We start from the raw sequence: 27,940 nt of genomic DNA on the forward strand, positions 1-27,940 counted from the left end.
TTTGTACGAAAATTTTACACATTTTTTAAAGACTGAAATTCAGCAAGTTTTTAAAATCTAACGTTTGAAATTCATAAAAGGTGCAAGACTCTTATTCTGAAATGCCTCTAGAAGCGTTTCCACCAGTGATATTAATTTATTTTTTTATTAATTTCGCATTAATGAATTGTAAACCGGTTCAGTCCCAAACTCACAGCAGATTTCATACTGTCTGTATAGAAGTTTTACTTTGAAAGGTCTCCCCGGAACCCGCCCTTCTTCTGAAACGTGTCGCTTATTTCTCGACCACCGGGTCGTTGAGTGGTTGGACCCTTTCTGTGTCCGCGGGGAGAAAGGGGTTAAGCGGACATTTGGAAAGACCCTGTCGTGGCGTATAAAGGGCCCGTTACCCACGCAGTCCGGCGGCCTGTGCTGGCACCACAGCGGCAGTGATGCAGCCTTCTCCGTCGTCTCTACAAAGGCACACAGAAACGCGTCGGTAACCGAGAGAGACACGGCAGACCAGCGGAGTCTGCCGCCCGGGGCCCCCTCGTCCTCCCTCACCGCTGCCTCCTCCTGACCCGGCATGCGAGGATGTCCAGGAAGATAAGGAGCGGCAAAGGTCGAGCAGCGAGCCGGATCGATGCTCCCACGGCCGGTGAAGTAGACTCGACAAAAACCGTGTAGTTCGCCTGAACCCTGGCAGGATTGGGCTCGGCTTCTCGGTGGCTTCCAGAGACTCTCAGGATGAGGAAACCCAGAGTGATCCGGATGGTTTTTGCCTTGTCCCTGGGATGTTTCGTCATGGTCATATTCTACTTTAACAGCAGTCTGAAGCCAGGTGAGTATAAATCCCATAAATACACAATATTTCCCCCTCTGCTCTGCTTAAACTTGCTTCCACACCCTGCCATCGGAGCGCTCATTCTCCTGCATCCCCGCTCTGTCTGCCTGCCGCTACGCTAAGAATAAAACTAAAGCTAACATGAAACATTAGAAATTAAGCGCCCCGTGAATAGTTTACACAGACGTCCCAACCTGACACCTTTCAAGCAAAGAAAATATTTCATCACTTTTATCAGTTCATCTCCATCCATCTGCAAATGACTCAAGTATTTAAATATGAGGGTTTGTTTTTTTTCTTTTATCAGTAACAAAAGAAGTTTGATTAAATATTAATTTATAAGTTTTTCTAAATTTAAAATCTCATATGATCTATAGTCCCATAAAGGGTTGTGTGTTTGTGAAGATCTCTTGTGTGGAGACAAAAGTGTATCTGATGTATGGGCTCTAGTTTAAAGTGTGCAGCAGACCAGCTGGTCCTTTTCTGTTGGCATATGGGTTTGCCCATGCCTTCATAATAAAACCCATTCATAACCCGCTGTGTTAATGGGTTGTGGCATACTTGTAATCCAATACACATATCAGTGAAGTGCATGAAAGCAGGCTATTGAGACATTCTTAGCCCAGCTATAAAGGATTTTTTTGTGCGACTTGTTGGTCCTTGTCATTCCAATACTAAAGCGTGGCCTCCAGCCCATTGTCATTTCACCCCGTTGTGCTCCATCCCGATGTCTTTATTTTCCCATGAAGCTCAGATCTAAATTGAGGAACAGGAGAAAAACTTCCATTAGCAGAGTGTTTAGCGCAGTGTTTCCTCAGCTACAGGGAGGAGGGCTGGGAGCAGACGCAGCTGGCTGGCAGTGGGGTTGTCCCTTCGGTGGGATCTGCTTCCCTCTGCCACATACAAAGGCCTCTTTCACACGTGCTCAGCTATTTTAGGGGCCTAAAAACTGTAGGTATAGCCCATATTGTGAGGTGGATTCACGTTTAATGGCGATCCCAGAAAGTTTGGGTGTGTGACATGTCCATAAGTAACTTGTGAAAGACGTTACTGTCAGTGTAGTGTTACACTGTTAAAGTCAGGGGTATCGGTTATGATAGCGTGACTGATATGCTTTTCTGTCAGTAGGTTAACGTGTCAGTGCGGTAGGTGTGATTGTGTAAGATACAGTCACAAACCGTTACAGGTGTGTGGTTGAAATCAAAATCAAGGGTGTGGTTCTTCGGAAATGATGCGATAGTGCTGCAAGATGGTCTCAACATGCAGTTGTAAAAGAATAAAGTAACAGTCTGTGCTGTTTAGTGTATTTACATTAAGTGATGTTTGCATTTACAGTAGGATCTCGCACTCGCATTGCTTTTGATTTGATAGTCATACTCTAAAAATGGGACACTAAAAGCTTGAGGAATTCTTAATCATCCAGGTAGAAAATCCCAGAAAGTTTTCGTAACCAAGTTTCTTCTTCAGCCTCACCTGCATTAACAATAAAGTTGGATAATAATTGAAACAAGCACCGCAGACAAACAAAGAGCCAGAAGATCAGTTTCATGATCATTATTATGCAAAGCGCCATGACCATTGGTCAGTGGCCACGTGTACTTAAATCACAGCAATGTAAGATGGTGCAAAATGTACTCTTAGCCCCCCTCACCGTGAACGTAAATAGGAAATGATCACCTCTAAACTGATCAGGGGGTTTCCTCATCATCTTACAAACCTGTGTTCATCTAAAAGCTTCTACTGCTGATCATAACAGCTTAAAAATGCCTCCACCAAATAAATATTGTCTTTCAATATTGCTCTGAAACATGGTGCTTGTTGTTTTGACAGTATTACAGAAAGCTTTATCGCGCCAGTCCAAAGGACTAACAAAAAAATGTGTCCTTGATAGTACTAGAGGCTAAGGTACTGCTATCCAGACGCAGGACTTCACATTTCTGACATTTTGAGGAGCAAATTCAAATTAAGAGATAGAAAATTACAGATAATCCAGGCCTTTGTGACATGTTTTTAGTGCCAGCTTCATAGATTAACAAAACTATGTTTCATCTAGGGCTGAACGATATATCGCATTTGCGATAATATCGCGACATGATCAAGTGCAATTTTCTAACCGCAAAGGCTGCGATTATACTCTGGACATGTCCAAATTCATGGGCTGCATCCTCCTGAGGCCGCATTTGTAGACCGATTACGTCACAGCGACGCGCCGAAGGCTGTCCAAATTACTACCATATCCCAGAATTCATAGCGCGGCCCAGCCAAACTCCAGTTTCCAGCAATGGAGGCCGCTACTGAGTTTTAAAATTACTCATACTAATCTTTCAGGGTCACAAAATAAACTTTTAACATATTTTCAGGCGAGAAAGTAGTTGTGTAAACATCAAATATCTGCTCGGTTTATCAAGATATCCCATATTTGCAAAAGTGCTTCGACGTTTTCAGAGGCGTCTGCTACCCACCAGCTCGACAGCTAGCCGGGAGCTCGAGGGTTACTGATGCGGCCGAGAACGGTTAGTTATGTCTATAACTTCTGTTCCCTGAAGGAGAGGAACGAGGTACAACACATAAGTATGGGATATCACGCCCTCGCGTGTCCTGGCTGAAGAAACCTTTATTCACGCCTTTACGGCAGATGACGTGTGATGACACGCGCAAGGCCCCGCCCGCACATATAGCCGCTGCCATCACCGTCATCCCTCAGTTCGATAGCCGCTCTTCACCGAGCCAACTGCTCAGTGGGGCCACCCTGTGTTGTACCTCGTTCCTCTCCTTCAGGGAACAGAAGTTATAGACATAACTAACCGTTCCCTTTCAGTCGATTCACTCGGTACAACACATAAGTATGGGACCTATATACACGCCCCGCAGAGCAGCCACCGAACCGGAACGGGACCACCACATCCTTAGTGAGTGGTAGACCCAGCAGAAAGGACAGCATGAGCCACCGAAGGGGCTGTAACGTCCAACCGATAAAACCGCACAAAAGTGTGCGGCGACGCCCAATTAGCCGCTGCACAAATATCAGCCACAGGCACCCCTCTAAAAAGAGCCCATGAGGTCGCCATCCCCCTGGTGGAATGAGCTCCCACCCCGTGGGGCAACGCAAAACCTCCGGTGCTGTATGCCAGCGAGATAGCTTCTACAATCCAGTGGGACAGCCTCTGTCTGGACAGAGCTCTACCTCTATTCGGATTAGCGAAGCAGACAAACAACTGGTCACACAAACGCACATCCCGAGTGCGCTCAATGTAGGTGCGTAGCGCACGCACCGGACAAAGAGAATGCACCCTCCTCTGCTCCTCAGATTCAAAAGGAGGGGAGCAAAAGCTCAGCAACTCAAACTCCATTGAACTATAAGATGCAGGCATGACCTTGGGAAGATAGGCGGCATTCGGACGCAATACGACCTTGCGGCCATCAGGAGAAAACTGCGTGCAGGCAGGATGCACAGACAGCGCATGAAGGTCCCCCACTCGCTTCGCCGAGGCCAAAGCGAGAAGTAATGCGGTCTTATACGAAAGAAGTTTCATATCCACCGACTCAACGGGTTCAAACGGAGGGCCACAAAGGGCCTCCAGCACCAAAGACAAGTCCCAAGCCGGGACACTGGACTTAAGCACGGGCCTCAGCCGGCGAACCCCTTTCAGAAAACGCACGGCGAGGGGATGCGCACCTGGTGTCACCCCGTCAAAACCGATATGACAAGCAGATATAGCCGCTAAATAAACCTTGATCGTCGAAAACGAAAGGCCTTTATCCAACAGCTCCTGCAGGAATGTCAAAACATCCACAATAGAGCACTGAAATGGGAGAGTGTGGCGGTCCTGGCACCATCGCTCGAAGGCTCGCCATTTGTAAGCATACAAGCCTCTAGTAGACCAGGCCCTGGCGCTCTGAATCGTCGCTACCACACTAGGTGGCAGACCCTTAGCAACCAAGTTTAACCTCTCAGCAGGTAAGCATGAAGGTGCCACAGATCCGGGCGCGGATGAAACACTTCCCCCCCCGCCTGAGAGAGGAGATCCCTGCGGAGAGGAAGCTGCCAAGGACTTGCTGCAAGCAGGCTGATTATTTCTGCATACCACGACTTCGCGGGCCACCAAGGGGCCACCAGGATCAGAGAGAGGGAATGCCGACGCACCCTCTCCAGAATTGGAGATATCATTTCCACTGGGGGAAATGCATACAGGAGCACGTCTGGCCATTGGTGCGCTAGCGCGTCCAAGCCCAAGGGTGCATCGTGGTCGATTATGGAGAAGTACAGGGGGCAGTGAGCATTCACCCTGGAAGCAAAAAGATCTATTTGCGCCTCGCCAAATAGATCCCAAATCTGAGCCACTATTGAAGGGTGTAACCTCCATTCTCTCACCAGAGGACCCCCCCTGGAGAGAAGGTCCGGCCCCAGGTTCAGGTGGCCCGGGACATGGGTGGCTCTTAGAGTCAGAAAATGAACACTGCACCATAACAGCAGAGAGCGAGACAGCTGCAACAGGGGAAGAGAGCGTGTTCCTCCCTGCCTGTTTATATAAGACACCACTGTTGAATTGTCCGTCCTGACTAAGACATGCTGGCCCTGCAGGACTGGACGGAAACGCTTTAGAGCTAAGAACACTGCTAACAGCTCTAAGTGGTTGATGTGCAGCTGGCGCTGAGCCGCGGACCAGATCCCTCTCACTGACGCACCCTCGCACAGCGCTCCCCACCCACTTAGGGAAGCATCTGTGGACACCACCTTGCGAAACCACACCCTCCCAATCCGAGAGCCCTGGTGCAGTAGCCCGGGCTCCCTCCAAGGACGGAGAGCTAGCATGCAAGACGCAGTTACCGGCAGCCTCCTCCGGAGGTGACGCGAAGCACACAAACGGTGAGAGAGAGTCCAGCGTTGAAACGCTCTCATTTTCAACAGCCCAAGCGGCACTACGGCGATCATAGATGCCATCATGCCCAACAAGCGCAATATCGTCTGGAAACGCAGTCTGCGTCCCAGCTGAAATTGAGCGAGGCAGCGATGAAACGCGGCCACTCTGTGCTCTGACAACCGTGCGCGGCTGGAAAGAGAGCATATTTCCAGACCGAGAAAAGCGATCTGTTGACCTGGGATTAGCGAGCTCTTCTGAAAGTTCACAGAGAACCCCAGTGTCTGAATGTGTGACAGAACCCGCGACAGCTGCGTCTCCGCCTGTTCTCTGGAGCAAGCCACGAGAGCCCAGTCGTCCAGGTAGGCCAAGATGCGGATGCCCCTCTTCCTGAGGGGCGCTAGCGCTGCCTCGGCACATTTCGTAAAGGTGCGGGGAGCGAGCGACAGCCCGAACGGCAGCACTAGGTATTCGTAGGCTACGCCCTCGAATGCAAACCTCAGAAACTGCCTGTGTTTCGGGTGTATAGCGACATGAAAATAAGCATCTGTTAGATCGATTGTCGCAAACCAATCTCCCGGGCCGACTGCACTCAGGAGCTGTCTGAGTGTTAGCATCTTGAACCTGTACGTTCGCAGGTACGTGTTCAAGACTCGCAGGTCGAGGATGGGACGAAGCCCTCCCCCTTTCTTCGGAATGACAAAATAACGGCTGTACCAACCTTTGTCCGTCTCCGAAGCGGGGACCACCCGTATTGCTCTCTTCTGTAATAGCGCCTGTATTTCCTCTCTGAGTACCAAGGCTGCCTCGGGGTTGACAATCGTGTTCACGACTCTTTGGAAACGAGGCGGCTTGACCCGGAACTGCAACCGGTAACCCATGGCAACGGTTTGCAGCACCCACGGAGAGGGGGCGCAAGCGCGCCACTGAGGGAAGTGAGCAGCCAGCCGGCTGGCCTGCAGCACTGACGGCGGGGCGCCGTCGCCCCCCAGTGTGTCTGCAGGGGACTGCATCCCCTGCCTGACCTGGCTCATTTCGCCTGCAGGTTGAGCATTTGAGATTGTTTGAGAGTAAACAACACTCTTTATTGATTGCAACATGGGAACATGTACATTTATACATTTTGTTGGGTGCACCTTTTTCGGGGCATAACAATGAAAAACAGCGGGAACACTCGATGTGGTCGCTTGAACATTCAACACATCTGAACCGTGTGCAGGGGTTATGTGCTTGGGAGACCGCGATAGGGAAGTGCAGCGCCTTCTGGGGCTGACAACCTGAACAGAACTTAAGCGGCACCTCTTGTGCGGCAACAGAGGGGTAAGAGCAGCGTCTCCCTGCTGCCGGATCCCTTCCCCACTCGCAATCACAGCTAGGAGGGCTGAGGCTTCTTCCTCCTGGGCGTCGGGTCCCGTCGGGGGCCCGGGGGAGGGCCTTTGCCCCAGGCCGACTGGCGTGGAGCTCGGGCCGGAGTACGTGCTCTCGCCGGCGGCCCTCCCACTCCAGCAGTGGGCGCCGGTCTCTTGCCAGCTGTCAGAGGAGCGGCGGGCCTGTGAGAGCTAGCAGTGGGCTTGGGCTGGGGCTGGCGTCTGGGGATGATGTCGCGCAGAGCTTCCGTCTGCTTCTTCCTCAGATCGAATCTAGCCTGAATGGCTTCAAGTGAATGTCCGAATAACCCAGCCGCAGACACTGGTGCGTCCAGATACACAGCTCTGTCTCTATCAGGGACGTCGGAGAGGGTCAGCCACAGGTGCCTCTGCGCCACCACTGTCGAAGCCATCCCTCTGCCCAGGGAGAGCGCTGCACAGCGAGACGCACGGAGGATGTAATCCGTGGTGACTCTAACCTCGTTAAGAAGAGGTGACAGCGGGCTGTCCTCCGGAACCAGCGATCCAAGCTCCGCCAGGCACATTGCTTGGTACGTCTGGAGCATGGTGACGGAACTCATGGCTCGAGCGGTGCCGGCCTGAGCCCGATAAATCTTCTCCAGCTGCGAGGCCGAGAATCTGCAGTGCTTGGACGGCAGAGTTGCGGGGCCACCGACACCATGGTTATGGGACGGGGCCAGATAAGCAGCCAGAGACGGCTCCATAGGGGGTGGGTTAGCTAAACCAGCTCCCTCGGCGCCGTCCAATTCCATGTACTGTCCATAGCCGGGCACAGTGACGCGGGTAGACAGAGGTTTGTCCCATGACGCTGTTAGCTCGCAGAGAAAGTCTGGGAACATGGGGAGGCAGTTTTTGGCCGTTGCGGGCTCCGGTGGAAGGAAAAAACCCGCAAACCGCGACGGCTTCCGAGCTGGTGGAGGAGAGGGCCAGTCCACCTGCAGCTTCTCAGCGGCACGGCGAAACAGGGAGAAAAGAGAGGTGTCATCGTGGCCGACCGGCGCAGCAGCGGCGGCATATTGGGTCGACAATGAGCTCTCCTGCTCATCCTCCGACAAACCATGGATATCCAGGCCGATGTCCAGCACGTCATCGTCTTCCTGGGGAGCGCTGGCGGGCTTCAACCCAGGCTGAAGCCCGTCAGCGCTCCTGCATGGTTCCGGTCCGTCATCGGCTAACCCGTCAACGTATTCCATGTGGTCAGCCCAGCTAATCGCGGGGACATCGACCTGAAAATTTTCGTCTTCGGACTCGGACGAAGCCGGGGCTCCAGACTCGGAAAGAAGAGGGTCATGCCGTGCGACAGCCGAGCGTCCCAGCACTCTTTCCACAAACGTCACCCGTCTTTCCAGGGTCGAGCGTCGGAGCTGGCGACAAAACGCACAAGCTTCGGGCTCCGTCAACGCTCTCCTAGCGTGGACGATCCCCAGGCAGACAGGGCAGGCATCGTGCTGGTCGCTGTCGTGCAAAGAGAAACCACATCCCTGAGGACAGGGGCGAACAGAAGATTTCTGCTTTGCTCGCTTCGGTTTGGAGTCCATTCCCAAAACGCAAAGCGAAACGCTGCACAAGAAAAACTTGAAAATAGCGCTCCGCGGGCAGCCTACGCACCAGCTGGGCGGTGGAGGCTAACACCAACAGGGGCAGTTAAGCTAGGTTCAAGTTGGCAGACAACGGAGCTAACTAGCAGTAGCTAGCTAGCCCAACTCAGCAGAGGTGTTCTCAGCGAGGTGAAGAGCGTAAGAACTGAGGGATGACGGTGATGGCAGCGGCTATATGTGCGGGCGGGGCCTTGCGCGTGTCATCACACGTCATCTGCCGTAAAGGCGTGAATAAAGGTTTCTTCAGCCAGGACACGCGAGGGCGTGATATCCCATACTTATGTGTTGTACCGAGTGAATCGACTGAAAGGGAACGGCACAACTCCCGGCACATCATTTTCAGATCACCGCGGAGTTTCGCTGCTCGGGTTAAACGTAATATATAAGTCACTTAGACAACCTAAAAATGTTATTGTTGGGCTTTTTTCAGTGTTTTGTTTGTTCGTGAGTAAATCGGTTTGGCTGAGATTAAAGTTATTAGATTAGATAAAATAAAACTTTATTAATCCCCCGGGTGGGTTCCTCCTTGGTTTTCACACAGCTGACTAAACGTCAAACAGAAAACTTATTAAACAGAAGTATGAGACAGTCGAGAATTTACGCCAGTGTCTGGTTATATTTTAGATAGCAAGAAGCAGACGGCCGAGTTTATTAAACTCCACCGAGACAGCGGTGACGCTAATCAGAACTAGACCGTCCAATTTCACGCCTTTAAATTTTAAAGGCGTGTTTGTGTGTGTGTTTATACAATTGCTATTATGTTTGCACTTTATGTGTAATGTTACTGACTGCAGAGATCAGTAAGATGTGTGTATTTTTTATTTATTAGTTTTATTTATTTAATATTATTTTTTAATTGAATGACTGTCTAGTAGTTCACAGATGTCGAAAAACTGAGTGTGGTAAAGCCACTGATTTTTTTTATGTATATTTCTGCAATCTGCACATTGTACTGACTTTCATTTTAATGTTTACACCAGGGTTCCTTGTCAGCACTTTATGCTCAGATGTTTGTAAGCTAAAAATAAACTATTGTGTATGTTCAAATATACTGTTGTGATTGAAGAAGTTAAATAAAAATGTCAGTCATCAATTCATGCATCACCTCATGTCATCATAACAGAGGTCTGTCTTCCAGGAAAGAACAGTTTAAAATTAATGTAATATAGTATTGGCCATACTATATGATGTATTGCTTGTCTTTGTTTAATAATACAGAAGACAAAGACCTTAAAAAATAATCGCATATCGCATCGCAATCGCAATATTGGGGCAAAAAATCGCAATTAGATTATTTTCCATAATCGTTCAGCCCTAGTTTCATCTGCATGTCAGTGGAAATGTGTATATATTTATTTTAGCAGGCGATCTCATAGAACTTCATAACTAACCTTTGACTTGACTTTTACATTTGTGACTTCTAGATAAAAACATTGGTTCATCTGTGTGCACGTCCTCGTGTAGCTATACTGGACAAATTGCTTTTGCTTCATTGTAACTAATAAAAACGGGAGACATGTCCTAGCAGGAAAAGCAGGGGTGTGTTAGTGACAGTAATGATGGTTTGCTGCTCGGTGATATAATGACTTAACGAAGCCATCGGCGGTCTTATTGGCCACACCTGTGCTTCTACTTCGTGGGAAATTCAGCGTTGGTGTGGAAGAGCAGCACACTAGAGCTGTCCCATCAAAAAGTGGCACTGCAAGTTAAATTTTTTATGTCCTTGTTAAGTAAGCAGGTCTTAAAACAGCGTCATACCCTAGTCTCTTGAAAAAGAAGGTAGCAATCTTGATCAGTCACCATCCATTTAAACTGGCTTTTTCACAAGGTTGTGCGCTTCACTGTATAAAAGAAAGGGGAGCGCTTGATTCGTTACAGGTCCAAACGAGAGCTTTCTAGCCAGGATAAATGCACAAAAGCAATTGTTTCCTCACCAGCTACAAAAATCGGCACTGAATGATTTTCCAGTCCGATCGACAGTGCAAACCCCCAAAATTAAAGATGCTTTTGTTTACGATTACTGTAAATTGCTATTGTGTATTAATTTGCCTTTGTGAGTTAATTTTGATTGAATAGGTTTACAACCAGTGCTTTGATGAGACACATGGCATAAGTGCACACATTCCTAGATGCTGCCTCTGTTTTTTGGGGGGGGGGATTGGCTCCACGTATTCCAAACACACCTGGAATGCAGCTCACGCGCCGACCATTAAACCTGCCTGTCTGCTCTAAGTGAATCTAAATTGGTTTCAGATATGCAGTTAGTTAGGGGAGGTGAAGCCGCTCTATCTGGGGTAAAGGTCAGAGTGTTTTTAGGCGATGTGAAGCTGAAGGAGAACAGCCGCATAACAAAGGAACATAGTGCCAAGTCAGAGTTAGCATAAAATTACAGTGCTTGGAAATGCAGTGCTAATCCAAATTTAGCATAATTGCATAGATGCAGAGTGGCTTTACTGTAACATCCTGGACAGAAATAGTTTTTCAGAACACGAGTTGCCTTTCATGCTGCAGAAACTTAACCCTTTGTGACGTCTTCGTATCCGGTCTTTGAAATTCACATCTGTTTTAGAAAAGCTGACTTTGTAAGATGGGCTTATGTGTCAGCGTGAGAGGTCTTTACTACAGTCGCCACTATGATTTCGCCTTTGGGCTTTTAGACGCATTGACTGAAGAGGAAGAAGTATATCATAGTCTGGAATGTGGTGTTGTATGTTACAGCACAGTGAGGGACTTCTCCCTTTGTTTTCCTGGGAGTAAAATCCAGGAACATCACACATACAGATGTGAGCTGACTGCTATGAGTGTAGCTAGTTGTAGCTGTTTAATCACAAACAGAGCCTGAGACTATTGTGTGGGCCTCGGGGCAGCTGTTGTTATTCATGTACTGGAGACTTACCGTACCCCCATCTCATACCTCCCTTGTCTAGGCTTGACTTGAGGCCACAAAAGTCATAAAAATTAGCTTCCCAGAACTCTGTCGGAGCACTGGCGAAATTGTTGCGGCGCTCTTTGGAAACTAATTTTCACACATGGTCACTTGTGGATGGGACATTATCCAATTAAAAGCAGACGCATCCACACGGGAACAGTGTGTGACTTGATCTTCGTATGCTGCGGCGTGCAGTTGCCAATTGAAACCGCTCGCTCCTCCTGGCTGCTGTCAGATCCCCGTCCGTCTGCGGTGACATGGGGGGTCAGGGTGGTCCTGCTGTTCCAGCCTGTTCTCCAGCCAGCTGCATATTCATGAAACGGCACAGCAGGAGCTGATAGCACAGAAAGTACTCTGGAGGAATTTTTTCAAAATTACATTAGGACCATCTGCTTTCAGAGCCCGTATCCTCAAGTGATTTGATTTTTCTGGTTTGTCCTTTCGCAATTAAAGTTACTGAATAAGTCTTCTGCTCTACTATTTCAATCCAAGTGCTCTGTGGTAGCCAAATAATTCAACTCATCCCCACTTTGGTCCAGACTAAATTACACTGGCAAATATTGTCTGGGTTAGGGTTGTTCTGGTTCAGTAATTTTAGTCGCGCTCGATTAAAAAGCCCACGCAGAGCCAGGCTTTTATTATTCCTCACTCAAAGAGCAACAAGAGACATGACATCATGTACAGGTACATGTTTCTACATAAATTTTACATATACAGGTGCAATGATCTTTTCCTCTTTATCAAGCCTTTTCATAAGGCATATATGATATATATTGATCATATAGTATATATAATGGAAGCAATAACATTTTTTAAAATATTTTATTTTTATGTTAAAATAATAAGTGGGTATACAGAGGGCTGTCACTCCTGGATTCCTATTGCAAATTGATTAGAATGCATGTCCATGCACGTTAGGCTTATGTGTGGTTGTAAATTGGCTGGTGGGATGGTTAATGTTAATCTGAGGTAACTAAAGTTTATACAATGAGGTGATGGTGTAGAGTGCTCGGAGTGATCAGGAAGAGTGCAGAATAAATACCAATCTATTTGATTGTGTTTACTAATGCATGCAGTGTTTGTCACAGTAAAGTTACTGACCGCCCTAATGTATGGTAGACATTCAGTGTCCTCAGATGATGAACCTTAATAACTTGAATCACCCAGTAAACAGCTGTCATTGTAGGATCACAGAAATCTGTGACACTGACAGCAGTGACTAGTGGTTAAAGTGTCGCCTCACAGCAGCAAGCGTCCTCATTTTTTATGTACGTATAAAACAGAAAACTCTAACACCAGGCTGTTAAGGCCCATTAGTGAATTTAACACATCATTGCTTTTGCATATGAAGAAAGTCGGAGGTGCCTAGACCCACGGGAGATTCAGTTTAAGTTAAATGGACCTCAGGATTGTACTACACTGGTGAAACATGCAGTCGGGTCAGTATTTTCCTGTGTGATGGATATTTCTCTTTACGGCCAAATATGTGTCTATTGTCACTGTTTCCAACTGCTCAAATGCAGATGTGATGGATTTTAGTCAGCCAGCTAAGGAGTCGCCCCACAAATGCACATTGAACTCTTTTACGCTTCTGCACAGGATCATAGGGACTCCTGGATCTGCAGACATTCTTCTAAGACTCAGCAAACAGACAGTACACCACCCACATGCTCCTGCCTATGCACTAACACCCTTTTCACACACACACATTTGTGGCCTAAAAGGATCAGGCTTTCCCTTGTACAGCGTCAAAGCTACTCTTTGGCAAGTCAGGTCAAGGAAGGGGGGGGCAGTTTTCCCAGTGGGACCTAAACACAGAGCTCATTTCATGGCTCGGACAGCAGGAACACACATCGGCCTTTCTATATTTTGCATTTCCCCAGCATTTGGTTCCGTGCGTACCGTAAGGAATGCTGTAGGCTTTGGGGGTCCAGACAGGGTTAAACCAACAGGACGACGTCTTCCTTTGAGTCTGCCTTAGCTGGGGTTGGTGAGTTTCAGACGTCTTGTATCAGTGGAGGAGTTAAGGGCAGCTGAGACACTGTTTTGTTAGAGTGGTACACGGTTATAACCAGCAGCTTTTTTTTTTCTTCCCCCTTCTAATGGCAAAACATAGCACACATTTTTCCACCTATATCTATGCTGTGCAGTGTGTCCTAGTGTCTGCGCCCAGTCCTGATATCCAGCTATTCTGACATTTTAAACAGTTTCTTGATATTTTCACCTGCCCCCCTTTTAAATACCTCATGACAAAACTTGGACTGTAAATTTCCTTGCTTGCTAATTGATGCCAAGTTAGCAGATGACAGATGAGACACAAACCTTTTCAGTGTGCCGTCTCACCCTGTTGCTGAAACACTCAGTTTTCCAGGTGTTTGTCAGCTTCTGAATCATTTCAGCCGCTACCTCTCTGTTCCATTTTAGTGCTCTCTTTGGGAGAGGTCGCAATGAAATGTGTTTAGAAAACAGGTCAGATAAATTGGTGCGCTGTGGCAGAATGATCTCCTCACCTCGGCAGCTCAAGGCAAAAGACAAAGCCTCCTTTTGGCAGCAGCATCCGGCTGCATGTGACGCTCTTGATTCCAGTAATAAGGCATCATCTGGCTTTTTGGCAGAGGTGAATCCACTAAATGAGAAGATTATTTAAGTGTCAAAAGAATTGATGCTGATTACTGTGAAGCTTGCTTCTTATGTATAAATCTCTGAGTGTTTGCTGTGATCAGTGATATTCTTGTTATTGCAACAGCTAAGTACTTTCTAAGTGTTTTCCCAGGCTGTTCGCCTGGTACCTCTACGTTTGCCTATGTCAAACCAGGAGACAAGTTAATGTTGAGGGTGCTGCACACTCACAGCAACTTTTTATCTCAAGGTGATTGCAAAGTTCGGCTGGTAGGAAGAAACCTTTCTGCAAACTGAGTCTGACTTGCTGGTTGGCTTTTGGTTCTAATCCTCTAGAAAAAGAAGGCTGCTCAGCGCGATTCTAATTGCTAATTTGAATTGTTGAATTTCTGTCTATATAGAACCAAATTGCGTGTAATGATATCAGACTGATAGCACAAGCTCTGTCTCATGGCAACATTTACGGCAGGTTTTAGTAACATGGTTGGCATGCTTGACAATCTCATTTTGCAACAAAGTAACTGAAATTAAATAAGTAAATCTTATTGGATTAACACATTGCATAGTATGGGCCAGTAATATTGGCCTGCTGGTAAACCAGTTGGCTGTTTGTACCTCAACGGTGTTCCTATGGTCAGAAAGTTTAGTGTGGAACTTTGTAAAACTCCACTTTTGATGGTTGAAAGAGCGACCACCACACCGTTTTCAGCTGGAAGAATCAGAATAATTTGTCAGTACTGACAGCAGTACCAATGCTAGCTAACTGAATGTAGTGTGTGTCAGGCACTGGCTTTATATGGGGTTGTAGTGGTTATTTGTGTTTATGAGTGATAAATTATCACATGTGGTCAAAGTGTAAGTCAAAGTGTAAACGATTGTAAAATGTGACGCTAACACAACAGTCATGTTCAACTGTTGAAATCCTGCTTATCAGTAAATCCACAAAGTACCAAGTTTGATATGAGCCAATGCTGTCCTGTCCGAATTCAAGCAAACTGTGCTTCAAAGACTGGACAGAAGACCACGTGCAAATTTGTTGACATTGACCAAATTTGACTGAAAACAGAACTCACTTTAGCAAAATAAGTGCAGTTTTTATAGGTGTTTTGGGGAAATGGCTGCTTTGTTTAAGTTCCATGGGTCATTCCACACAGTATTTTAAGAGAGAGTGCAAAAGAACGAAATGCAATGCATCCCTTTTTTAGCTTTTATAAATTGGTCCTGAATAACTTTAGTTGCAGCCAGACTGGGAATTTTGCCTCTAAATTGGGTGCATTCAAGTTAAGTGGGAAACACTGTAAACTGTTTTAATGGTTGCTATCTGGGTAGAAGCCAGTGCAAGCTAACACTGAGCAGCTTATATTTTTATTGAACTGAACATTAACATTTAGTGCTATATCTGTGGTAGGGCTGAACGATTATGGTCAAAGTGATCATTTTGATCACTTGTTAGTCAGTATTGGTGTTCATTCACTTGGTTTGAGTGAATCTTTGGCAAAGATTTTGGTGACGTCAGTGCACCTTTGTGAGCGCTGATGCACAGTATGCATGCTCGCTTTAATGGACTTTTATGGAGCTGATGTTGGACAGTTCACGTCAGCAGCCATGTTTTTTTGTTTTTTGTTTGTCTGTTTGTTTGTTTTGGCCGAGTTTTATTTAGAACTGCAGTTTTTGGTGTTTTTTTTTTTTTTTTTTTTTTGTTTTTTTTTGTTTTTTCAGCCAGCTGATTGCTCAAGAGTATTTCTGAAAAATGGATGATGATGATCCACTTCGAGGCATGAGTGTGGCAGACATTTGAATTCTGTTGTATATCTTTGAACGTAGTCTTACTAGTCCAGGACACTTCAGAACGGCTGTGACTGTCACATGCTGGCATGCAGTCGGAGCTCCTGATTTGCTTTTTGCTTTGCATTCTATTGGCTGAGCACATATTTTAAATATGTGATCGTGTTCATTTAACTGTGGGAAGCTAAAATCAAGATTAAAATTCCATTAACTGTGCAGCCTTAATGTGTGGTGAGAATGCTGGCCAGTTGTAAAAGATTGCAAAATGAGGCGGCTGATGCAACAGTCACGGTCTACTGTTGCAGTCCTCCTTATCAGTAACTGCACCTGGCATGCTTGCTATAGACAACGCTACGCTGACCAGATTCATACATTATGTTAATAAGTACATGGGGATGGAGTGTCTGAAATAAGACCGGCACTGATATATGATCTTTATACAATACTGTTGCACAGCTTCAGCATTTCTCTAGTTACTCTCACCTGCTGTTAGAAGCTAGTAAAGACCTGTGATTTCAGTTGTATGATCGACTGTGTGTCTCTCGCAGGTATTCTCAATGATTCTGTGTAGTATGCTCATTACTGCATGCTGGGCTGCCTGCAGTGAGCGTGTTTACAGCTCATAACCAGTTTGCCATGAGTGACCTGACCACACCACAGGGAGGAGAGAGGTGCACACATGTGGTCACTTGAGTCTCACAGTAGCCTGTGCTCAATAGTGTTGGGCCTGTGCAGTTTCCACCATTACAGCATCATTGTCTCCAATTAAAGCAGCTAATTAGTAACAAATCCTGAGCTTTTGTAAATCTAATTGTCTCCAGATGACAAATGTTGCTGTTCGTGCAAGTTTGGAGCGTAATGACTGCATAAAAGGCAGACTTGTACATAAGGCGTTTGTGCATACTGCCATTTGAATAATGGCACAGCACAGGAAGTCATTTGTTCAATGGGCAGTTAGTGCTGAGTTGCACTGCTCAATCTGGACTTGGAGCCACACAGCTGCTTGCAGATGTTTACTCCAGTGAAAAGCAGCCTGGCCTTGTCTCTGTGAGCAAACTGATGTCATTTCATTGTTGATGCGCTGTGAAGAGCACGTCTCTAACAGGAAGTTGTGTTTAAACTTGAGTTTAGCCATGAGCCAGTGGCTTCAAGACAAAAGAACCAAATCCTAAAGTGGATTTTTTTTTTTTTTTTTTTTTTTTTAAATCAAATGATGAAGATGTTAATTGAAGGGACAGACTTTATTCATTCCGAACTTTATAAATAATCCCCCTTTTTCATTTGTTGAAAGTGACAGGTATCCCTGCAGTCCAGCACCTGTGGACATCATCACATGCTTCCTTCTTTGAGGTTTGCTGTTCACTTTTGGTCTCAGTAAGTGAAAAGCATGCTGGGCTGATGTTAGGTGAGCGACTCTGTTCTTTGCCCTGAGATTTGGGTTATGATCCGTTTGCATTGTTATACACCGTCTGAACAGTTTCGGAGCATTTGTCTGAACCTGAGCCTCTTTGGACCTCATAGTGGTCCAGTGAACTGCTTCTGTGTAACACTTGAAACAAGTTCAAGTACGACTTTTATCTCCCTAGTTTGCTGTTCGATAATGAGGGAACCTGGCTGTTGGACTGCTTGTCAGTGAATTTCGAGCCTCTAAAACTGGGGGAGTTTGTGAAAATGGATGTAATCATTAAACAGTTAATGTGATATTTTTCTTCACATTGTGGTTATGGAGCAAGAAGAGTTCCGGTTTCAGAAATATGAGTCAAGTTAAATTTAAATGGCAGCAATACAGAAGAACATTTATGGAGTTTTCTGAATGAGTTTCAATGGATTATTGCCTGTATCGCTTGAACCTCCTGAGCAGCAAGGGGTGAACATTTGTTAGTGAAAATATGGAAATTTCGTGTGTGTGTGTGTGTGTGTGTGTGTGTGTGTGTGTGTGTGTGTGTGTGTGTGTGTGTGTGTGTATTTGAATACTTGAATTCCTTGAATCGTCAAACATACTGGGAAGTTCATGAATTGAAGCAAGGTCTAACTTGTGTAGAAAGGGATCACTAATTGCAGGGATTATTCTTCCTGGAATCGACACGCACGCTAAAAGCAAAGTTGGTTCAATGCTGGATTTTCCAGAAAGAGGCACCGATGTCACCCTGAAACTACACTGCACCAGGTGGTCTGAGTTCAGCGAGATACTGGAAACCTAACCCTCTTCAGCTGAACTGAATCAGCAGCATGAGGACTTATTCTGTGAGCTTTTCACAGCAGCTTCAGATTGCCTGATCTTTGAACAGAGCCACGCTAGCTGTTTCTTTTCCCAGTCTTCTAACGCAGCGGTCCCCAAACCCCGGGCCACGGACCGGTAGCGGTCCGTGAGTCGTTTGGTACTGGGTCGCGAGAGTTGAGGCTCGGGTGTGAAATGTATGGTTTTTATCAGTTTTCAGCGTTATTTTGTTATCGTTTTTATCGTTAACTCGGTTTTCCTGGGTCTTTTCACATGTGTTATGAATAAATCTTCTTTTTTTCGGTACCAGTACTAGTTTTATTTTGTTGTATTTATCCACGACATCTTAAAGGCCGGTCTGTGAAAATATTGTCGTGTATAAACCGGTCCATGGCGCAAAAAAGGTTGGGGACCGCTGCTCTAACGAAGTGCCTCCTGGCTAACTTCATAATTTAAAACACTAAAATGACTCGTCTCATCTGAAGAAGGGGACAGATTGCAGTTTTATCTTCAAGCTAACACTTACTGGCTAAACACACCAGAATACATCTGCGTTTCATTTAGGGAGTGTGCGTTTTTCATAAAAGAACATCTGATGAAGCGGGGCTATCTATGTTTATCTCTGAGGAAAAAACAAATAACCTCCACACTACGCTGCAGATGGAGTGAAGATATGGCTTTTATAGAAAGTGACTACGTCCACAACATGCATGCAGATCAGATGGAAGTGTCTCTCTCAGTAACTCAGTCTCGTGAGTGTTGATTGTAACCTTACATCTGTGGCCGGAAAGTGTACGATGTGATGAGCTTGTTCTGTAAATCAAATAAGCTGTGCTCCTGTGGGGATGTTCGCAGTGTCTTGGAGTCCTGCTGCTCCCTGTTGTGTCAGCGAGTCATGGTTCAGCAGCGTGGTGCTCATCTCTGCTTTCACTGCAGGCAGGTTGGAGTGCAGAATACTTGATGGTAGATGTTGTTCTGAGAGCTCGTTTTCATTTTTCTAACTATGATGAAACTGTTTGAGTGAAGCAACCACTGCCTTTTCAAACCAGGCCGCACGCCTTTGCATCTTTCTTTTTTTTCTCCAACGAAGGCCTGCAGCTTTTAGGAGGAACAGATCGACTACCTTTACCCAGATTAAATCTGAGGATCATGTGGTGAAACTCTATACATGTCCAATATCTGGAAGGAAACAAATGATGGCTCTAAGCCAAAGGACATAAATAAGGTCCTTTTATCCTTCCTTTCAAACTTGAGTCTGACATAACGTGGAAAATGAAATGTTCTGCCCGGCCAAAACTCTTGTTCCGTTTCTAAAGCACTCGAGCAAATAAAAGCAGCGATAACAAACCATGAAAGTTTACTTTATTGTTTCAGTGCAACGTTTTTGTGCTCAGTTTGTGTTAATGTTCTACAGTGCACTTTATTCTCCTGTTTTATCTGTCTAATGATATACCACACTGTATTATTATTTATGATAATGGTAGTTAACACCAACAGTAGTAGTTAAATAGTAAATGAGCTGATTCTTGTGTACTGCTTGGGTTCAGTATCTTGCTTGAGGATATTTGGCTAATTATAATTTTGGCATTCAGTAATTCAGTGAATGATCAAATAAAATAATTGCGCTGCACCTCTTTATCCTCGGCCTTTGTTCCTCCCTGAAACCCTGCAGTAAGCTCACGCCCCTTCAGGCTGCAGCATGTTAAACTTCAATAAAAGCGCGAAGTCAGCGACTGATTGGTAATCATGGGATGGACACCGTCCCCCTTCTAACTCATCTCATGTTGACAGTTTGCAAATGTATCGTGCATATTTTCTTTAAAATGTGTCCACAGAAATATGAACACCAGCCAAACTACCACAGTCAGGGTCACAGGACCACATTTGGGCGTGATGACACACATTCACAAAAGCATTATTAGTGATAATTCAGCGGTGACTGCTCCATAACCGATGTGCTTTTTCCTCAGCCTCAGAGGCGGTGGGTGAAAGCGGCAGCAGACAGAAGTCGAGGAGGAGTCCTCTACAGACGCTGTACGATGGCGATCAGGTCAGTCTAACGTCATGTGCACTTTAAATATTTATTTGTAAGGATTTATTCCAGGATTACTCGGGGTTATTTTAACAAACTTTGCAAAGGTTATGATAAATAGTCATTTTGTGATTTTATGATTCTTTGTGTTTCTGGAACGTTCTATGTTTGAATGAAAGAGAGCACACATAACCAGACAGGATAGGCCGAGTGTTTAATGACAAACAGGGTCTCATTTTTAATATTTAATAATAATCTTCTAGCTGTGGAAATTCAGTCCTCCTGAAGTTTGTTGGCATAAATAAATCAGTGTCCAAAACTCTTGAGTCACAATTGTTTATACTTTGCTTGGGGAAAAAAGAAGTAGGTGGAGTGATTTACTGAAACATACAAACATACATGGAAATGCAGTGTAACGGTAAAAACAGACTTTGTACAATTCTAACAAGCTTGAAAGTTCACATTTGGTGTGACCGCCTTTATTCTTCAGAACAGCTGGAACGCTAATGAATGCTTTCTTAGAACTGACTAGACTTCAGAAATAGTTCTGCAGGCTTCTTGAAAGACACTCAAAAGCTCTTCTCTGGATGTTGGCTGCTTTTCGTTCTGTGCTCGGTCATGATGATCCCACACTGATTCAGTCATGTTGAGGTCCGTGCTTTGGGGAGGCCGATCCATGGCTGATAGGAAAAAAACCACAGAGGTTTTTAAGGAGCTTGGAAAGAAAAGCGTCTGGACTTCTTTAAGTTTCCTTGAAGATGTTTCACCTCTCATCTGAGAAGTTTCTTCAGTTTGAAGAGCAACTGGTGGAGAGTCCCAGTTTTTAAACCCTATGGGAGTGTTCCCAAGTGGGTCATGGACCCCCCCTATGCGGTCGTTCAGTCTGACGTCACTAGCCGTGTCTGGGCCTAAACTCCGCTGCAGGTCCATATATCAAACGATCACTGTGGCATTACTGAGAGTTGAAAAACTGTCTAAAGTCTTTCATCTTTAATAAAATGATCAGCGTTCTGCTCTACCAGGTGTAACAATTGAGTTTAACATCCAGGCATCCATGAAAACAGAATTTATGACATTTAACGGAGTTAGAAGTTAGCAGGGAGTTAGCTCGCTAGCTTCTATCTAAATACAATATAGCATGTCCTGACTGCGGGGTTTTGGAAACAAATTAAAACGTACAGCTCTGTTATCACTTCCAACATAAATGAAGACAGAAAACTAAACAGCAGTGACGTTTGTAGGGTTACTGAAGTTTGGCTAGCTGGTATATAATGATGTGCTACGTGACCGCTAGCGACACAGCTATGTTAGCATAATATAAACAAGCTAACTTTTTTTCCACTCGATAAAAGTTAACGTGAGTGTTCTCGGTGGTCAGGAACAAATGTAATCGCATGGCAGGATGCTGTAAAAGGACCAAACTTCAGCCAGGAGAACAACTGAGATAATCCATCCACAATACGAGGTTAGTCATTCATATACTGCTGCATGGGCTGGGCTGTAGTTACATCCTAAGGTTTTAAAAACTGAGCTTAAATAAATGATTAGCGGTAATAAAAGCCGAGGGAGGTCAACAGTGATCACTGACTGTTTTAGGAGCTTTTTGAGATCAAATAGAAGAAAATACAAAACATTAAACATGTTAACAACACAAAAGCCATATTAAACGCAGACTACTTTAGGCCCGGAAGTAGGATTCGTCACGTCATCACTTAACGACCGGATACACCACCAGCTAGCGGAGAGTCAGAGAGACAATCAGAACAATACTGTCATCCTCTATGTACCAGATTTATCAGAGAAACTCAGGAGAGTTTTCTCCAATCACGACATCCCCGTGTACTTCAGACCCAGCCACACACTCAGACAAAAACTGGTTCATCCCAAAGACAAAACTCCTAAGCACAAACTTAACATCGTAGTGTATGCTGTGCAGTGTGGCGAGGAATGCTCAGACCTCTACATCGGAGAGACCAAACAGCCACTTCATAAACGCATGGCTGAACATAGAAGAGCCACCTCCACTTAATTCAGCAGTTCAGTCCACGTTTTGCTCCAGTCCTCATAAATCTGCTTTAGCTGCATCTAAAGGAAAGTAATACCTGCTCTTTGTAACGAAATGTCTAAGAGACAAATCTCCCCGGAAATTTGTGAAGTCTTGATAGTGATATTTTTCATGTCAAGGAGAAATACTTTGATGCACTCCCATCTGAGCAGTAAAGGAGGAGAAATAAAGGTCGGCCATTTTTGTGGAATTAAAGACACGACATTTATAGAGGAGGATTCACGACTTTGTACAGATACTGTCAGGCAGTTAAGAGTTTTATATTTAGAGATGCGTCTGACTGCTTTTCATCCATGCACAGGTTACATGAAGCTAAAAGCAGTAACAGGAGCCGCCCTTTATCAGGAAATACAAAAATATCACTTTTTCGGTCGTTAGCAGGTTTACTGTCTGCAGCTTAGTATTAGACAGAAACATGTCCATGTGCAGCCTTTCATTTCCACTCTAGTTATGAGTTGCGTATAACAGCTGTACACAACCATTGCCTCACTGGGTGTTGACATATCTGAACACACACTTTCATCCCCGCTTTGTTTTGACTCAAGCTCACTTGACATTAAACAGCGATGACTCAGCGTAACTTTTATCTATCAGTTTGTTCTTTGGAAACAGCTGCCATTATTGAGTTCAATTCAGTATTTGCTTTTTGAGGAGGCTTTCTCAGGTAAACACCCGTGGGCGGGGCTCTGAATGACCACTTTCCTCTACGCAGACGTTCAGCATTCATGATCTGGGCTCTGCTATTAAAGCAAATCTTACAGCTGGTTCCAGTTAAATCTCCCTGTGAGGAGAAGGACGGTGCACATGCCAGAAAACAAACTAGCTCCAGTGGAGTCCGGTCCACTCGCTTCCAATTGATGTCATATTTTCACTGTTCCATTTCCACTTAAACTGTTTAGCAGCAGCAGGATGCTGGAGTGAGCTTGATTAATGTGAGGCAGATTTATTTAATTGTTTAATTCTGTAAACACAATGGGCGACTGATTCTGTCTCCATTTGTTGCTCTCTGCACATGTGCAGCAGGTAACTGGGTGAAAAGCTACATGTAGCGGAATAGCTGACAACCTGGCGACTGGAAGAAACTGAGCAATACGATTAAGAATTGAGTGCAACCATTGCTTACAACTTGTAAGAAAGTTGTAAGACTCTTTGCTGTCACTTTTTTGGGTGCAAAAATCCTCTTTTCAAACTGTTAAGTTTTTGTGATGCGCTGCTTGTAACAAAGTGCTTAAAGATACCAAGGAACTAAGATTTAAATTGTAAGTCGTCTGTGTAGATACAACATTGGTTGACTTGAGTAAGGCGCCTTTTTATACTTTAGTGAAGTGGGTTAACAAACCCAAAACGAGCAGAATTCTTCTAAAAATGGTCAGGTACAAAGACTGGACTAAACTTGAGTGAAAAAGCAGCCAATGTCCAAAAAAAATCTTTGAAAGACCTCCACAAAATCTGGATAATTATTGCTCGAGACCCCTTTTAAAAACTGGCAGATAAGTCTGAGGCCGACTAATGGCCATTTTATAATTGCACCAACAGCTGTCACCGTCTCACCAAGCTTCTGGCTGACTGATGGTCTTGCAGCCCAGTCCAGCCTTGCGCAGGGCTACAGTCTGGTCCCTGACGTCCTTTGACAGCTCTGTGCTCTTGCTCATGATGGTGGCAGGTTGGAAATGAAGAATGTGTGGTTTATATACATAATGAGTTGAGATCAGGAGTATTTGTAATCGCTTGTGTGCCACATAAGCCCGCAGCCAGTCTGTGAAAGCCAGTATTCAGGCTGGGTGATAGGGGATAACATTTCAGTTGATGAGACTACCGTAAAAATTTAAGACTGTTCATTTCTTTGAATGGAAAAAATTCAGCAGGGATTCAAATAATTATTTCCCCAAGTGTGAAAACACAGATATCTGAAAATCAGTTTTGATTAGTCCAGATGAAATTTCTACAAATAGATCAAAACACGATATCTTTAATGAATGTTTCCACACAGCAAATTGTCACTTCCACTAGCTGCTGCTCGCTCCACTGATTAAATGTTAAAGTGTTCAGCACACTTAAGAAGACTTTGGTGTTCTTTGAAGGTTTGAATGCCATGAAACACTAACAGCAGTTAATATCCTCAAACTATGAACTCATGCATCCTGCTCACATGAAAAGACTGAAACAGGAGTTTCAAACGCACTATTGTGTAACCACAGTGCACAAACCTCTGCTGAGAGGAAGGGTCTGTGTTGGCTCTGCAGTCGTTCAGGTGTCTGCCGCTAAACACAGAGGGTCAGGCGCAGAGTCAAGATGAGTCTGGGGGCTCCAACCACTGCAGTGGGATGCCAGGCTGAGTAAATGAAAGGAGTAAATAAGACATTTGTGCCACGCAGAGGCCAAGCTGAACTGGATGACCTGTGACTTGATTAAAGTTGGGGATGGGCCATAATTAAGACCAACAGAGGAGATAAATCTGTGAGTGCATTTTCTCTCATTCAAAAGGCTGTAAGCGGCGTCCGTATATCATCATAAGGGTGGAGTGAGAAGAGCCTTTTTCAGCCTCGGATGGCGCTGCACAAAATCTGCTAAATGTCCTTAAGCAACACTGAGTTGCTGAAGGTGAAAGTGGGGAAAAATTAGGGGGTGTTGCACTGGAAGGAAGCGAGCTTATTGGATCTGTTTGAAGCTGCAAAGCTGGTCATATCTGAGCTGTCCTACCTGCATTGTTCAACATTCCTTAAAAATTGGACGAAGGGAACATTGGCAATGTAGGCAGTGCTGCTGAATCAGTGGAGTCCTCTCAGGAAGGCCAGATTCTCCCATTCGTCACATTATAACTTAAACTGTCCCAACTTTAAATCACTTTTCCTTGGGTTTAATGCCATGCAAGTCCTGCACTGATACCTGAGGAGTTGTGGGACATGAACCATCAAAGAGCCTGTGGAGGTACATTTACATGCACTCCTCCCCAAAACCAGCAGTGTAGCTATTAATAGGACAGATGCTGAAAGTTGGCTTGAACAGGGAAAAGAGCAACAGCAGAGTTTACCATGAAGAGGGAAAAATTTCTTCTGGTAACTTCTATCATCATAACTTACAATCAGTGCCATAAACTGACCTGAAAAACTCGTATAAATTGTAACTCAGGTTTTTCTTTTATTACTAAATGCCAATTCTCTGCGATTCCTCTCATCCCTGTAGGTTGAGTCGGCGGTACAGGCGATCCATCAGGGCAGAAGGGAGCTGCTGGAAGAAGCTTGTCGCTCCTATACCCGCAAACGCAGAGTCCTCATCCCCGAGGACCTGAAGCACATCATCGTGGACGACCAGCACGGCTTGCTCTACTGCTACGTGCCCAAAGTGGCCTGCACCAACTGGAAGCGGGTGCTCATGGTTCTGACGGGCGTTGCCGGGTCCAACAGAGACCCTCTCGCAATCCCTGCCAACGAGGCCCACATCCCCGGAAACCTCCGCACACTTTCTGAGTACTCCACCTCCCAGATCAATCAGCGGCTGCGCTCATACCTGAAGTTCGTCTTCGTGCGCGAGCCCTTTGAGCGGCTGGTGTCTGCGTACCGCAACAAATTCACACGGAGCTACAACACAGCCTTCCATAAACGATACGGCACAAAGATAGTGCGGCAGCACAGGCCAGACCCGCAGCCGGAAGCTCTGGAGAAAGGAAATGACGTCTCCTTTGAGGAGTTTGTCTATTACCTCGTGGACCCAGCCACCCAGCGAGAAGAGCCCTTCAACGAGCACTGGGAGCGGGTGCACTCACTGTGCCACCCCTGCCTCATCCACTATGACGTGGTGGGGAAATACGAGACGCTGGAGCAGGACTCCCGCTACGTGCTGCAGCTGGCCGGGGTGGAGGACCAGGTCAGCTTCCCCGCCTCGTCCAAGAGCACCAGGACTACAGGAGACATGGCTGCCCAGTTCTTCCACAACATCAGCCCTTTTTATCAGAAGAAGCTGTATAATCTCTATCGCATGGACTTCCTGCTCTTCAATTACTCTGTACCAGCCTACCTCAAGTTTAGATGAGGCTGGATTTCACTCGCGCACACAGAAACTAAATTACAGAGCCTGGACACCTGCAGAAGAAGCTTCTCCATGCAAACACTGCAAGTTCTGTTTTAAGAGAAAGAAGAGCAATCCTTATCAGAGCTCCAAAGAAAACTAATTTTATTCTTGAGACCGAACATTGCGATGGAGAACTCTTGAAGGAATCATAAGATCAACATTGATGCCTGAAAAAATAAAACAAAAATTTTAAAAAAGGCAAATCCTCTTGTACTGTAGTTATCGAGCAACTAGATGTTGCTCATTGCTTTTGAATGTGTGAAACAGGGTTGGGCGATATGTTGAAACTGTCCAACCGGGCCACCGTCAGTCCAACTACTGCATTGCTATAATATCTGTTTGCAATCATAAAAGAGATATTTGAGGAAAAGAAGAATCCGCTATTTGGGTTTATGGTTGTAACTCTCTAAGGTGTACGTCATCATACGTGATAGCTCTAACCGTATATTTATGAGCGAGGCAAAACTGGCTTTTCTGTTGTCAGCCAGAATGATTAGTTTCTTTGTTCCCAGTTTTCCAAATCTTGGGAGAAAAATACTCTGATTGCCTGGAGTTGGAGTTAAGGTTAGATTAAGGTCCAATAATGACAATTTAAACCTCAGACGGTTCAACCGGACAAACCAAAGGATCTAAACTAAGCAGTAAGATGAAGTGCGTCCACGCGGTACAAACAGCAGGATAACCTGCTTGCTAATTGATTAGGTTGCCCAACTGTACATGTAGTTTTTGGTCTACTTGTTTAATTTGATTGAATAATATAGATGTTTTTATTCAGTGCCAATCAATTCAACAGCAGCCACTTAAAAATGGCAAAAGTGTTTAGTGTTTTGTGAAATGTTTTCCTATACATGTACAGTATGAATTGAGCTTCGATTTAGTCTAATATGTCTCCATTTAAAAAAAGATTTCTGCTTGTAATTATGCAGAATCACAACCTGAAGCTTTTGGCTTTTGCATGCAGGATGTGAAGAGCGGAAAAAGGGAACGCATCGCCGAAGTGCAAACTGAAAACTGCTGGCTTTTATTGGACAGTAATTTGAATCTAAATTTGAAAATGCTCGTCAGTGTTTAATAGAATAAGCGTTGGCCTGGATATCTGCTGGCACTCCTCAAAGCTCAGAGGAATCATTGGATAGTAGAAAGGTTGATCGCTTCCTGGTCCATTATGTTAGCATAATATGCCCAGCCCCACCCACCAACCAAAAAGGAGCAAGAAAGTGCTTAAAAACCCGGCTTTGGACTATATGCGATATAAACGGATATATTTTTCCGATCACTCAGTCCTAGCATGGAATATTTTTGGCTTCATTTTATTCCGGTTGTGGTCTGCTGTTTTTAAAAGTGTATTTGCACGACAAACGTTATTGTTGCAAGTTCCATAGCATAATGATTAAAGTATTAAATTCATGTTTAGACAGTGAATGTCTCTCAACATGTGTGCCTTTGCTTTTGGGCCTTTTGGGGGGGGGTCAGTTCTAAATGACAACTTTTGTAACTGTGACTTTGTTTACTTTTTCGTACTGTAGGAGGAGACTTCTGTGTGAACTATGATATTG

At 45.2% G+C, this 27,940-nt stretch overlaps 1 protein-coding gene across 1 annotated transcript; it reads left to right on the top strand.

Moving 5' to 3' along the window:
* The first annotated feature begins 251 nt into the window (after window positions 1-251).
* Window positions 252-27,840, top strand: LOC146669155 (carbohydrate sulfotransferase 11-like). The gene is made up of 3 exons (XM_085405616.1): window positions 252-820; window positions 20,190-20,269; window positions 25,500-27,840. The coding sequence occupies exons 1-3, from the start codon at window positions 727-729 to the stop codon at window positions 26,343-26,345; spliced, it is 1,020 nt and encodes a 339-aa protein (XP_085261742.1). The 5' UTR covers window positions 252-726; the 3' UTR covers window positions 26,346-27,840.
* The last annotated feature ends 100 nt before the right edge of the window (window positions 27,841-27,940 follow it).

The sequence above is a fragment of the Rhamphochromis longiceps genome, linkage group LG5 (assembly GCF_057381845.1).
Source record: "Rhamphochromis longiceps isolate RC_006_pf linkage group LG5, R_longiceps_female_GT1.1, whole genome shotgun sequence".
NCBI classification, from domain to species: Eukaryota; Metazoa; Chordata; class Actinopteri; order Cichliformes; family Cichlidae; genus Rhamphochromis; species Rhamphochromis longiceps.